The 12,542-nt window shown below is 33.7% G+C and overlaps 1 protein-coding gene across 1 annotated transcript in view; it reads left to right on the forward strand.

Moving 5' to 3' along the window:
• The window catches only part of LOC100162840 (transmembrane protein 132B), a 69,040-nt gene extending 60,365 nt beyond the window's left edge, over positions 1-8,675 (forward strand). The window contains exons 6-10 of the mRNA XM_001942651.5: positions 1,832-2,636; positions 3,970-4,242; positions 4,456-4,885; positions 7,286-7,476; positions 7,568-8,675. Coding sequence (XP_001942686.2) covers positions 1,832-2,636; positions 3,970-4,242; positions 4,456-4,885; positions 7,286-7,476; positions 7,568-7,851 — 1,983 coding nt within the window. The 3' untranslated portion in view covers positions 7,852-8,675. The remainder of the gene's footprint in view (positions 1-1,831; positions 2,637-3,969; positions 4,243-4,455; positions 4,886-7,285; positions 7,477-7,567) is intronic.
• The last annotated feature ends 3,867 nt before the right edge of the window (positions 8,676-12,542 follow it).

Raw genomic sequence — 12,542 nt, forward strand, 5'->3', positions numbered from 1 at the left:
AGCCCCCCCCTGGGTACGCCACTGCCTACCGCTACCTTATAAAATATGAATACCTACGTGACTAGTATAATACTTTTTAACTAACAATTTAAAAACGATTTATAAAAAAAATCCTTAATACAATATTAAAACGTGGGATTTTTTTAAAAAAAAAGGGATTTTAATGAATTAATATAAATTAAATCCTAACTCAGGATTAATTGGACAATGACTATCGTAAATAAAGTCGTCGAGGGAAAGCTCGCATAATAATATGTAGTTGTATTATCCCGGAAAGAGGCGTAATATTCCGTACGGCTTTATCTCTGAAAACATCCCATTCAAACATTTCAAACCAAACACGTCCACCGCAGAAAAAAAAAAGAAATAATCATAATAAAAACTAATGAACAGTTACAATACGCACTCGAATCAGAGTGAAACGAGGTAGAATCACTGCGGTATTCCTCTCTCACACCCTCCACCGTCATAATATAGGTACCTAAGTACATTTTCTGGGTTCTCGATATAGGTACGCGGTTATAATACATTCACTCCTATATCGGGTTACGTGCATTAATTTTATAAAACTTTATACCATTGAGTGTGTATAGCACAATCTATACTCCACGGTAATACCATATGACTTGATGTAATGTAATTTTCGAAAATCACGTGCTTCGAGTTAATCTTCAGGTGTAAATTATTATTATTCTAAATCAACGCTTCCGCATTTAATAGGCTTATTGAATTTGACTGACCTTCACGTGTACCAAATTGAGATTTTCTCGTATTTTCTTGAGATAACACTTATAATCAAGTAGGTTATAATGGTTTTTAATTTCAAAATATAACAATTTTATTGCGCGTGATAACTAATTCGGATTTTTATTATTATTAGGTAAGTATATAAAAATATCTTCGATTTTTATTTTTGATTTAAAAATTATTTATGATTCGAACTAATCCCAACAAAACTATATATGTATATCGTGACTCACGATAGGTTAGGTGTTAAGCAGCAATTTGAGCACTGTTAAATTTAATCATAATGTCTATTATATTTAGTTGTTTAAAATTCATAAGGAGCTAAGGAGACAAGGTCCAATTATTACAATAACAATTAGTATACGATATAATTCAAAATATAACTCAATTTATATCTCTTTGGAATTTATAAAATTCAAAATTTTAACAAAAGGATCAATGTTATATATATTATATTCGCTGTAGTACGAATGTACGATTCATAGGTGAATGATACCTTTTATAATATTGAACAGTAGATAAAAATGTGTAACAGAAATTAAGAAATTAACAATTTATCTAACTTATTTTTAGGTAGCTACCTTAAAATTAAGCACAGTTAATAATTCCGAGAAATCAATTAAATTGTTGAGAAATTTATAAAAAAAAAATTGTTGTTCTTATTGGTCTAGAGCCGATCAACTATAGCCATTAGCTATTGTAGAGGTTATTGTTGGTAGGGTTGGTTAGTAACAGTGTATCTATGTGTGCAAGGTTTTTTTTCTCTATGGACCTGGGTGGTCATCAATCTGGGAACTGGTAGCAGCGGCCATTGCTTACTCCTTACAGCCAGTGCGCCGCTCTGCTCCACAAAAATGTAAATTTGTTACTCCCTATTTCTAAGGTATTTAAATTTAAAACAGTTAGTAATGTTGAAATCAAACATACTAGGATAAGTGTGGTTCTCTATAGATATAATTATTACAATTGATGGATACAAGTCTTAAAAATCTATTGCTTCTATAGCTCTTCGATTAAACCGAACTGATATGATATATATGTCATGTACACTAATCTAATGCTAACATTTTCTTGTCGTTTGCAGATATATGCCAGGTTCAAGGCGACGGACCACGACTCGGGCCGGGTGAGCTACTTCGTTAACCGTCGGACGTGGCTAAAGGTGACCGATCTGCTGCTGCACTACCTGCGGTCGTCGGACCCGCGGGTCGCGTCCATCACGGGTCAGATCGTGCGTGGACACAACCCGGGCCGGACCGAGGTGCAGGTGATCTCGGCGCTGTCTGGGCACGTGCTCGTATCGAAGGAGATCCGGGTGGTCAGTGACAAGGTGAGCGTGGCCCGGCTGGCAGTGAACGTCGTGTCCGGGCTGCAGCTGAACATCCGACCGGACGCGGCCGTAGACAACAACTACATTGCCGAGACGTCCGTGACCAGAAAGCTGACGGCCAAGTACCAGGAGGGCCTTCTAGATATCGACCTATGGTTCACGGACGACACGCGCACACCCCTACGGTCGGTGGCCATGTCCGACTACGCGCTTCGCGTTGAGTCTACCAACCCCGACGTGGTGGCGTTCGCCCCGATGGCTGCCTCTCCGCACCCTCGGGTCATAGCAGTGGGTTCCGGTAAGGGGCAGCTGCTGCGCGTTTCGTTCGGCCCGCCCGACGCTTGCGGCAAACACGAACCGGTGGCGATCAGCGGGGGCCGGAAAACCGTTCTGCCGACCACGCTCAGTGAAACGGCAGCCGAAGTCCAGGTGGACTTTTCTTCGTCTCCGTACTCGGTCGAACAGTTCGTTCAGAACGACGGCGGTGGTGGCGGCGGCAGTGGCGTACTGAACGTAGGACCACCCCGCGACAAAAAGGATCACAACAAAGACTCGACGGGTAAGTTGGTCCACATAATATTAAAGTATATGTGAACAATAATAACAATAATATGTAACAAGACTATTGTAGTATAATATTGTATTATGTCGTCCTGGCGAAGGCGAATGCATTATATTATACTCTTTATCCGAGTGCACACTTTAAAGGCGAGTTCAGGACGACATTTCTAAGACAGTGGAATTGGTAACGCGCATTTGTCCGCAACACAGTTTTCATTTCTAACTTTTATCATCCACATTTTCGTTTTGTAATGATCATAATATTATAGTTACAGTGTGCGTTTCTATCACCGTTATTACTATTACAGTATTACAACCACAAAGACCTACGCCGAATTACCATTTTCATTTCGCCCACGTTTTTATTTATTTTTTTGTTTAACCTCACAAAGAACTTTTTCTCTTGTGAATTTCACGTCACGTCGGGAGAATTAAATTTAACACGATTGCCACTGTGCGCAGTAGCTACTAAACTTATAATGTCTACGACAATTTGAAATTGGGTCGCATAAAATATAAATAATATAGGTACTTTAGTTCTCGACACGTGAACAGATTTTAATTTATATCTAGTATTCGTTCACAAAGATGACATTTTTCGTATTGCGATCGATTTTTAAAGTTTACCTTTCACGTTGAAATAAGGTGAATGAAACAAAATGTACTGCTGTAATTTAGATTCAGTTTCTGCGTCCATTAGTGTACTATTACGTCCTGATAGACAGTGTATACATAATGTTATTTTTTATGTCAATTTATTACAGACTTTTCTCACTTTTATATAACAAAATCATCGGCAATATTTTTAATTTTACGTTGTATTGTTCTTTTGTTACATATTTGATTATTGTTCTCGATTATAGTTTTTATGACATAATAAATCCAATAAAATCACTCTAAACTACTTTATCGTCAAACCGTGACTACTTTTCGAATTACTAACTTTCACATTAGAACACAATATAAGTGGTGCTAAATTAAATTTAACGCCGTGCGCACACACCGGAATTGGATTAATACAGTTTATTGTTTTAGACCGTATATACGTTCGCTATTTCGCTTGTAGAATAGTTATTCAAATTCCATAATACGTTTACAATTTTAATTAAAAGATGTTTTGTCAACAACTTTGCATAGTATTCATGGCAATTTAAAGGGAATATTATAATATACATGAGAGGCTTTTGCAATGCGAATTTCAAATTGCACGTTTCTCTATTAGATTTAATAAAAACGCGATTCGAATAAATCGTAATCGCTCTGCACTGCAGCAGACTTACCTATAGAACATCATTCTACCTAATACGATTTTTTTTTCATCCAATGATTAGGAATGGCTGGTATTATAGACGAAAACAACGATGAACCCACAGTGCAAGCTCGACACACCTATAACAACGTCGTCAACCCTATACCCAACAATATTGGGAGCACAACTGTGCACGCCCACAAAGTACCCGCTCAGGTGAGCCCGTTTGAACTCGGAATGTATACCCTGTTGGCGGCTCTGTGCTTCGCCATCGTGGCGTTCGTCATATCATGCGTCGTCTACGCATCCAAATACAAACAGAACTCGTTGGAAATGCCCACTACCACATTGATGAGTAAGAACTATCTCTTCGGTCGTATTATATTTGAAATGCACGGATGCGAATTTACCAGGAAATCTGCTTGAGAATGACGTATTTATATGAGATTAAAAAAATTGCTAGTTATTCTCAAGTGTTATAGACTTTGCGGTGAATTTATATCTGTTTTAAAATCGTAATATTTTATTTTATAATCATACCTAAATAATATTACTGTGTTTTTTTTAGCGAAATCGTTCATGGGTAACATGAACGGAGCTAAGGATGGTGGTGGAGGCATTGGTGGTGGTGTCGGCAGTGCCAAACCTTTGTCAGATGAACCGACCATGAACGCCCATGATTGGGTGTGGTTGGGCAGATCAACGTTGGAACGTTCGTCCGGCATGCTGGTACCGTCCATGGGCAACAAATCACACAACAACAACAATAACAACAATAATAACAACAACCAAATCAACGAGCACAATATGAGAATCATGTCAAACCCCATTTATGGCGTGGACAACAACGGTAGTGGTAACATCGGTAACCACCAGCAGCAGCAGCAGCAACAGCAGGTTTGCAGCAGAAATCCTCCTCCACAGATCAATACTTCCACGTACAGCGTTAAGGACCGGCTGTCCAACGGCAATATCGTTTTCAATAAGTTATGGAAAGTGTAAGTATCAGTTTTAACGACAAAGAGATTATATTTTAGAGATTCGTTCGTTTCTCTTTTACAACGTCAATGGTTGGGGTGGTTGGAGAGAGATACGAAAACGTTTGCTCCACTTGCTGCTACCCATTAAGTTTGTGATCGGAACGTGACATGTTCCCGGTCAAACGTATTAGATATTTCGTCGTCTGCTCTTTATTATATGATGTATCTCGTTTACACAAGAACGTCTAAATTAAAAAGCGTAAGACTTAGTCCCGATCGATCACTAAAGTTTTCTTTTGTAAAATCTGACAACTGTGAACTATAAATAAAATATTAACAGTGCAGAGAAGCAGGGAGTTGGTTATGTGGTATCAGACACTTTGTCGATAAATATTCTATTATTATTTAGACTTTCATAATTTCGGAATTATTTCCTACTTGAATATATTATGTAGAACGACATTTATAAATGCTTCAATATTGCTAATCTGCATGATGATTACGCGTAGATAATACGATTAACATAGACGGAAGAGCTCAATAAGATCGCCCCCCTCCCTGGCCTCACCGCACTGAAAGATCTTTGGTATATAATTCTGTTATGACTTATGAACTATCTGAAATGTTAGACAAGTCCATTTTTGGTGCTATTTTTCCAATGATGTTTCATCGTTATTATTATTATTTACAAATTACGAGTCCATATTTGGTATCCGAATTCCACTCACTAATATTTCGGCTGCGTTACAGCTTCCACAAACTCGTCTGATTATTAAACCTCTATTCTCCCCAACTAATCGGACTAATTATATTTTATTTTCAACGTTTAGTTTTTCACTTCATCCAATAGTGCTCTATCGCCATTATTCTGTACACGTAATATACGTATATAGTGAAAGTTGAGAAAATTATCGATTTATTATTCCTAAAGTAGTAAAACATAACAATATAACCATTATACTTTACTTAAAACAACACGAATTTCGTAAAATATTTAACTCGATTTAGTTAGTAAAATGTTTTGAGGGTACTATTATTTCAAGTTAAGTATCGTGCCGCTCATCGTTTAAAATTCTTCTTCTTTAGATTTTACCAACAAACATTTTAGATAAAATACCTAAAACTAGCATGTGTTTATAATGATCATCAAAAATTCACCTAAAGAGCACTATATAAAGTTATTACTTTTGTTCTGCAACACTACCTTTTGTAAATAACACTCGCACTATGTTTATAAGTAGGTACTTTTGGGTTATCGTTGTTTTTGTGGTAGGGTATACAGATTATATTATTTCATAATAATGCGTTTTATACGTGTCGGTTTAAGCAATTGAAATATAATAATATGCGTATTAATATATATTTATGCGTATTTTTTATATATTTGTATGTACATAGTTTATGTATATTGTATAACTTGGCTATAATTTTGTGTATTGAAAATAGATTTGAATATTATTATTAACGACTTATAAGAAAGCTTATAATGGTATTGATTTCAACGTTCCATTGAAATATATTTCCAATAGTTACTACCTTAAGTTAAAGTAATTTGTGTATTTTCTATTAAAGAATCTTGACTTTTAGCTAAGCAAGAGCTATTTATTTATGTTTCCTCTGTTTAGCATTTTACTGTGTTTGTTTAAATTAAAGTATAATGGTAAATAAATAACATTCATCGTTCGATGCGTTTCTATTGACTAATACAATATTTTATTCATAAAACATTCAAATTTTTTCAAGTACCTACAACTTAAAAGTTGAAACGTTGTTATAAGTACTTTACTAAAAACATAAAAACTGCAATAATAAAATATTGATGTAAATATACATCCGGTGCTCCGAAATATTTTAACGGCGTAGAACATTGGCAATAAAAATAAAATTTAAGTACCCACCTTTGTACGAAATTAGTGAACAATTGTACAAGTTTTTCTTGAAATTCGTGTATTTATCTTGGTTGTATTTATTCAGGTATGCCTATACGTCCTGTAGGTATTTCTAATATATTTTATTATTATGTCTATACAAAAAGTAAAAAACATATAGGTACTATACATACTTCAATCCTTTTACGTATGGAGAAAGTAACACTCCGTACTTTATTAACGGTTGATTTTACTCTAAACAGTGTAAACTATAATAATACGAATTCGGGTATTCCTATCACAATATACTGTATACTGCAGGTGGTATAGAGTATAAACTATAGTATAAGGAAGTTACTTTAATATATCATATTATATATAGACAATTTGCATACAATATATATATATTAAACGAATTGTATTATCTTATGAAAAATACTCACTATTATTGGATCCCGGAAAATCAAGTCTAGGAAAATAATCGTTTTTGATCCATGGTGTGGGATACTGACTGTATTTTATTTGTTTATTTGTTTTAATCTCCCACCAGACTTCCAACACCGAATGACCTGAATCTCGAGAAACCAGCTGACTATAGGCCACCGGTACCTCCACACAGGACGCAGTTGAACAATGCGGACAACATGATGATCGGCGACGGCGACAATGACGAACAAGCGCCGCCACCCCCAAAACGGCAACACCATCACCACCATCACCATCACCGCAACCGCAGTCAAGGTGTGTAAACGTTTAGGCCCCGGTGGCTTGATAACTATCCCATACTCGGGATCCGTATCTTTCAATTTTTTATTTGTATTTTTTCGTACAGGTGGTGGCAGATCTTCGTCGATCGCTGGCAACCATAACAACCCTAAACTTCCGGAGAGGAACTCCGACCCGCTGTTCGTGGAGTCCTGTAACCGGAGATCGATGGACGTAAAACGGGCGGCAATCATCGGGAACCCGATGTTTGCCTTCGATCCCGCGTCCGCTGACCAGAAACACCAGAACGCCGGAGCCAGTGACACGATCAAACTCGACGACCTCAACCTCGGCATGGACTATAAACAGCTGATGGAGTACTTTGACAACCTGAAAGAGTCAAACGCTTGATTCGCCATTGCCAACCACATGCCCGTGTCGTTTCGCACTCCCTCCCCTGTTACCAGTAACCAATAACTATACACGCGCTCGCACCACCGCAGTGGACACCTGCACGCGGCTCATTCGCCTTATCCTATCCTCGCTCCCGGCAATCTCACTACTTCTTCCTCTATCTTACTGTCGCACACAAAAAGTCAATTACTTCAAAGGTTGTCGCTGTATAAACTACATATATACACCCATATATAATAAAACACTATAATATTATACATAGGTACGCTCTATAGTAGTTGACACCAAAAAAGTTTAAATTTCAGCTTTAGTATTATATCGAAAAAGGCGTATAACGATGTTAGCTGCTCTCACGCTTACGGTTGTGAGGTAAACTGTAGCCCAAATGTCTACAGTGAACATTTTAAATTAGGTTGTTTTTGGTTGTTGGATGCGTGACGGTACCTAATGACTATTATTATTATTATTATTATTATTACCTATATAAACACGATATCTATTATAGTAGATACATTATTAGCCTTTGCTACTAAATGTGTCTTCTGAAATTTCTTTCTAAAATAAACTTAATTTATTTAAATTTATTTACAAAATATAATCTTATATTGATGTTTCGATCTATCTACTTAAGATTTATTTCTCGGACTTACATAATGAAAAAAAATTAACTTCTAGTTTATATTATAATAATATGTACCTATTCAAACAAGCTTGCACAGTTTGTATAAAAAGTTTATACAAAAACATTAGTTCCTTAACCTAAATTATTGTTAAAAATATTTGAATCGCAATAATACTACAGATAGAAAAAAAAATTAAAATAAGAATAGATAAGTTGTGTTATATCTGTGCTAAATGATACCTTCGTTATTTCCTATTTTTTTATATTATGTACGACAATTATTATTGCCGCTGTTAATAATAATTAAGTTTCCAATATTTCACTCTACACGTGTTTCTCTGAATGTTCCTAATTTATTGTATCACTATTTTGATAATATTGTTTAAGCCATTTCCCTTTTAGATCAATATTATCATTAACCTAAACACTTATGTTAAATTTAATTGTTGATTATTTTTAATTTTTTAGTTTGTAACCTATTATTGCTTGCAACTTTATTTTATATACTTTTGTACATAATATTCAAATCTAACAATGTTTTTCAATAACTTTTAATATCAAATAAGTACTAAATTTAATAATTTAATGAATAGTTCAACGGTTGTAACTTGTACATTTATATGTTATGTATGTAGTTTTTTTTTAAACTATGATGATATTCCATAATGAATTGCCCCCTTAAACTGAACAGTTACCACAGGTATTAATATAATATATTTAAGCAACGCCTAATTACAAATAATTATATAAAATATTATACTAAACTAAAGTCACACATTAATGGTGAACATTTATACGCACATATATATTATTCTACAATATTCTAATTTATTTAGAAATGTATTTTAATCAAACGTTCATTATTTTAATTTCTCTGTGCCATTTAAAAAAAAAAACATTCGTGACAGTATGATGGTATTATTTTTTTTTATTTCTGTGATAATGTAAATAATATGATTTTGTTGGACAGACTTACATTGCAGATTTTCGGGCATAACCTCATCACATGCTTCTAAACTGTTATGACATATTTGAAAAAATATGTAATACCTAACTATTGTTTCAGTAGGTACCACCAAGTGCGTATTTTATGCACATTGTACAATAATACTAATACCAAAAAATAGGTGTATTACCTTATTCTGTTTACAAAAAAAAAACTGGGGAAAAATACAGTTTTCGAAACTAATCTAAAATCATACAGCCGTCCATATAATATTATATATGTTATGCAATACTTAATATCACGACATTCGAGGGCTACCCGTTTGAACCGACTTAGTTAAAAAAATAATCATAGAATATTAATAAGTTAGAAAATAAACACTAATCATTTTAATGTTTTGAACTTATATAGTGCAAACAAACTACCTATTTTAAAAAAAAATACCTATTATTTCTAGTCAAAGAATATATTTATATTATATTATATTATATTATATATGTATATTATGTTTAAGTCGTAGATCAAGTAGGTTGTATAAAAAAAAACTATATAATATGTTGTTTGCCTTCTTTTTTGGGACGCAGAAGCTTCCACTAATAAATTTTTACCCGTGTTTCATTTGTTTTGTGTATAAGTACTTTGCGGTAATGATGAAGCGCAGAAACGTCGTACGCGACACAATGAGACTGTTTTTTTTTTTTTTGTGTAGAATTATTTTACTTTTTAGTATTTTCTTTACCTTTATTTCATTATTATTATTTTTATTATTAAAATTATAGTTTATTGCTTTGTAGAGTATTTTTTGAGCTCTGATAATTTGACTTTTTTTTTCTTCCTTTCTATCTTTTAGTCTGTTTCTTTGTTTTTATTTTTCATTCGTTTTCTCTTTTACATAATTCGGTCAATAATCTATTCAATAAATGTCAATGTTTTTGAATGTTTTACCTTCATATGTACCGGGTTATGGTCTGTATTGTCCAATAATCTCACCAAAATGATAATTTTTATTAGATTTTAAAGTAGAAGTAGTAGTTGACACACTACAATTTAAGTATTGTTATGTTGATGTGAGCAGATATTAATTTTAAATAAACAATTTATTAAACTTACTATTGGTTTTACTTATTGGCTTGTTAAAAATAATAGTATTAATAATAATACTAACCATAATGCAGTTGTATGACTGTTGTGACTTATAAGTATATATAAATGTGTAAATCATACAAACTTGGGCAATTTTAGGTTTTAATTAATTATTAATCATACCTATTGTTATAATATTATTATTGCAATAAGATTGATTATATTATTACATTATTAATTGATAATTACTTATTACTTTACCTATAAGTTATGTTTAATAAATATTGTTGATTATTTGACCAATTACAATGAATTTGGTGTATACGAAATGAGAACTGTACTTGTACATTTTCCTTTCGTATAGTACCTAAATAGCTCCTAATTGAATGGGACTGCGTATATCGTTTAATAATTATTAATATATATAGATTTCAGATTTATTTATACACAACACTTATTTATGTGTTTTACCTATATCATTTGTTTATTTTTATGTTATGGCATTATTTGTTTGATTTGATGTTATGTCATTATAGACTAGAGTTATATTTCATGACTAATTATAGGCAATTAAATATCATAGGAATGATAATATTATTATCTCCTTAATTTGGTGCAAAATCTTTGATACTATTTGTTGCTATATAGTATATAATTAACAAAACATTAGGGCCATTCTTAGAATTTCCTGTTAACGTTAATCTGATAGTAGATTTTATTACCGGCAGAATTTGGCCGGTTAAGTGTCGGTTAACTTTAACCGGACATTATAAGAACAGCCCTAGTATGTAAGTATGTTTAAAATTAAAAGAAATGTTAAATATAATATAATGGTAGGTACATACACTGTTTTCTTTTATTTAGTTAACAATAATATTTTATAATACAACCGAAGTTTTTATCAACTATTAGTTATTAGATAAATCTAGTATGTTCCATACATATTACTGATACTTGATAGTAATTATTATTGTCGTATGATCAAGCAGACAGTACCTACAACACAATAAATAACTTAAATATATTTTAAACAATATTTGATTTAAATTAAAATACCAAATACAATAAAATAATAACTAGTCAAATAAACAGATAAACTACTTCCCATTAATCTAAGCACAACTTAATATCCTCAGAAATAGAGGTTGACAGATCATTACCACTCAAAATCGATTTTCGTATGCAATAATTATATTTTATTTATCATGGAATTAAAACTGAATACACACAAATACACAATAATACAGTGAAATACCTATAGCTACCTACTCAATGTCGAGGTGGATGCAAAACGTAATTGGTTACTTCCGACGTCCCTGCCATAAAATAGCGTATGTTGTATAACATCACATCACATTTTACGGCGAAGCCCCTTCGTCATCGTCACCGGGACAGCAGCTGATTGCTTTCAAATAATGAACATTGTTTCCGCTAATTTCAAATATAACACATATTGTATTATAATACACGTCATATTATAGAGAAACGTATTGTGCGAGTGTGCCTATCGTACACGTGCGGATGTGAAAGACCACCGACTACGCGGGATAACACAAAATCCAACCCTTTTGACATTACTCACCCCTAAAGCGCGTGTGGCAATAATAATAAGCTATCATTTGCGGTGCAAGAACCGCACAAAAGAACAGTGGTTTGGAAACGGTCGTTGAGTTGCAGTATAGCCGGGCTTATTGTTGTTGTGACGTCGCCCGACGACAATATATTATTATTTTGCGATAAAGACCGCTCCGACGAGTGTGTAATTTGGTAGCGATTTTACCGGACGCGAATTAGACCCGGCGCCTCCCTTGAAAATCATTACGTAGTGGTTTTAGTTATTTTAACTGTATGAAATATTTTTGGATTATTCGTTTAGAATTAAAATACAAGTAGGTACTATTAGTGAATGGAAGTAACTGTGGAGTGTAATAGGGTGTACCTATCATGCGCCCATGTCCTCCGCGACAGGCGAATGCGAAGGCGCGATGTTATAGTCTATACTCTATAAATAGTGGCGTAATTACGGGGGGGGGGGGG

The sequence above is a fragment of the Acyrthosiphon pisum genome, chromosome A2, assembly GCF_005508785.2.
Source record: "Acyrthosiphon pisum isolate AL4f chromosome A2, pea_aphid_22Mar2018_4r6ur, whole genome shotgun sequence".
In the NCBI taxonomy this organism is placed as follows: domain Eukaryota; kingdom Metazoa; phylum Arthropoda; class Insecta; order Hemiptera; family Aphididae; genus Acyrthosiphon; species Acyrthosiphon pisum.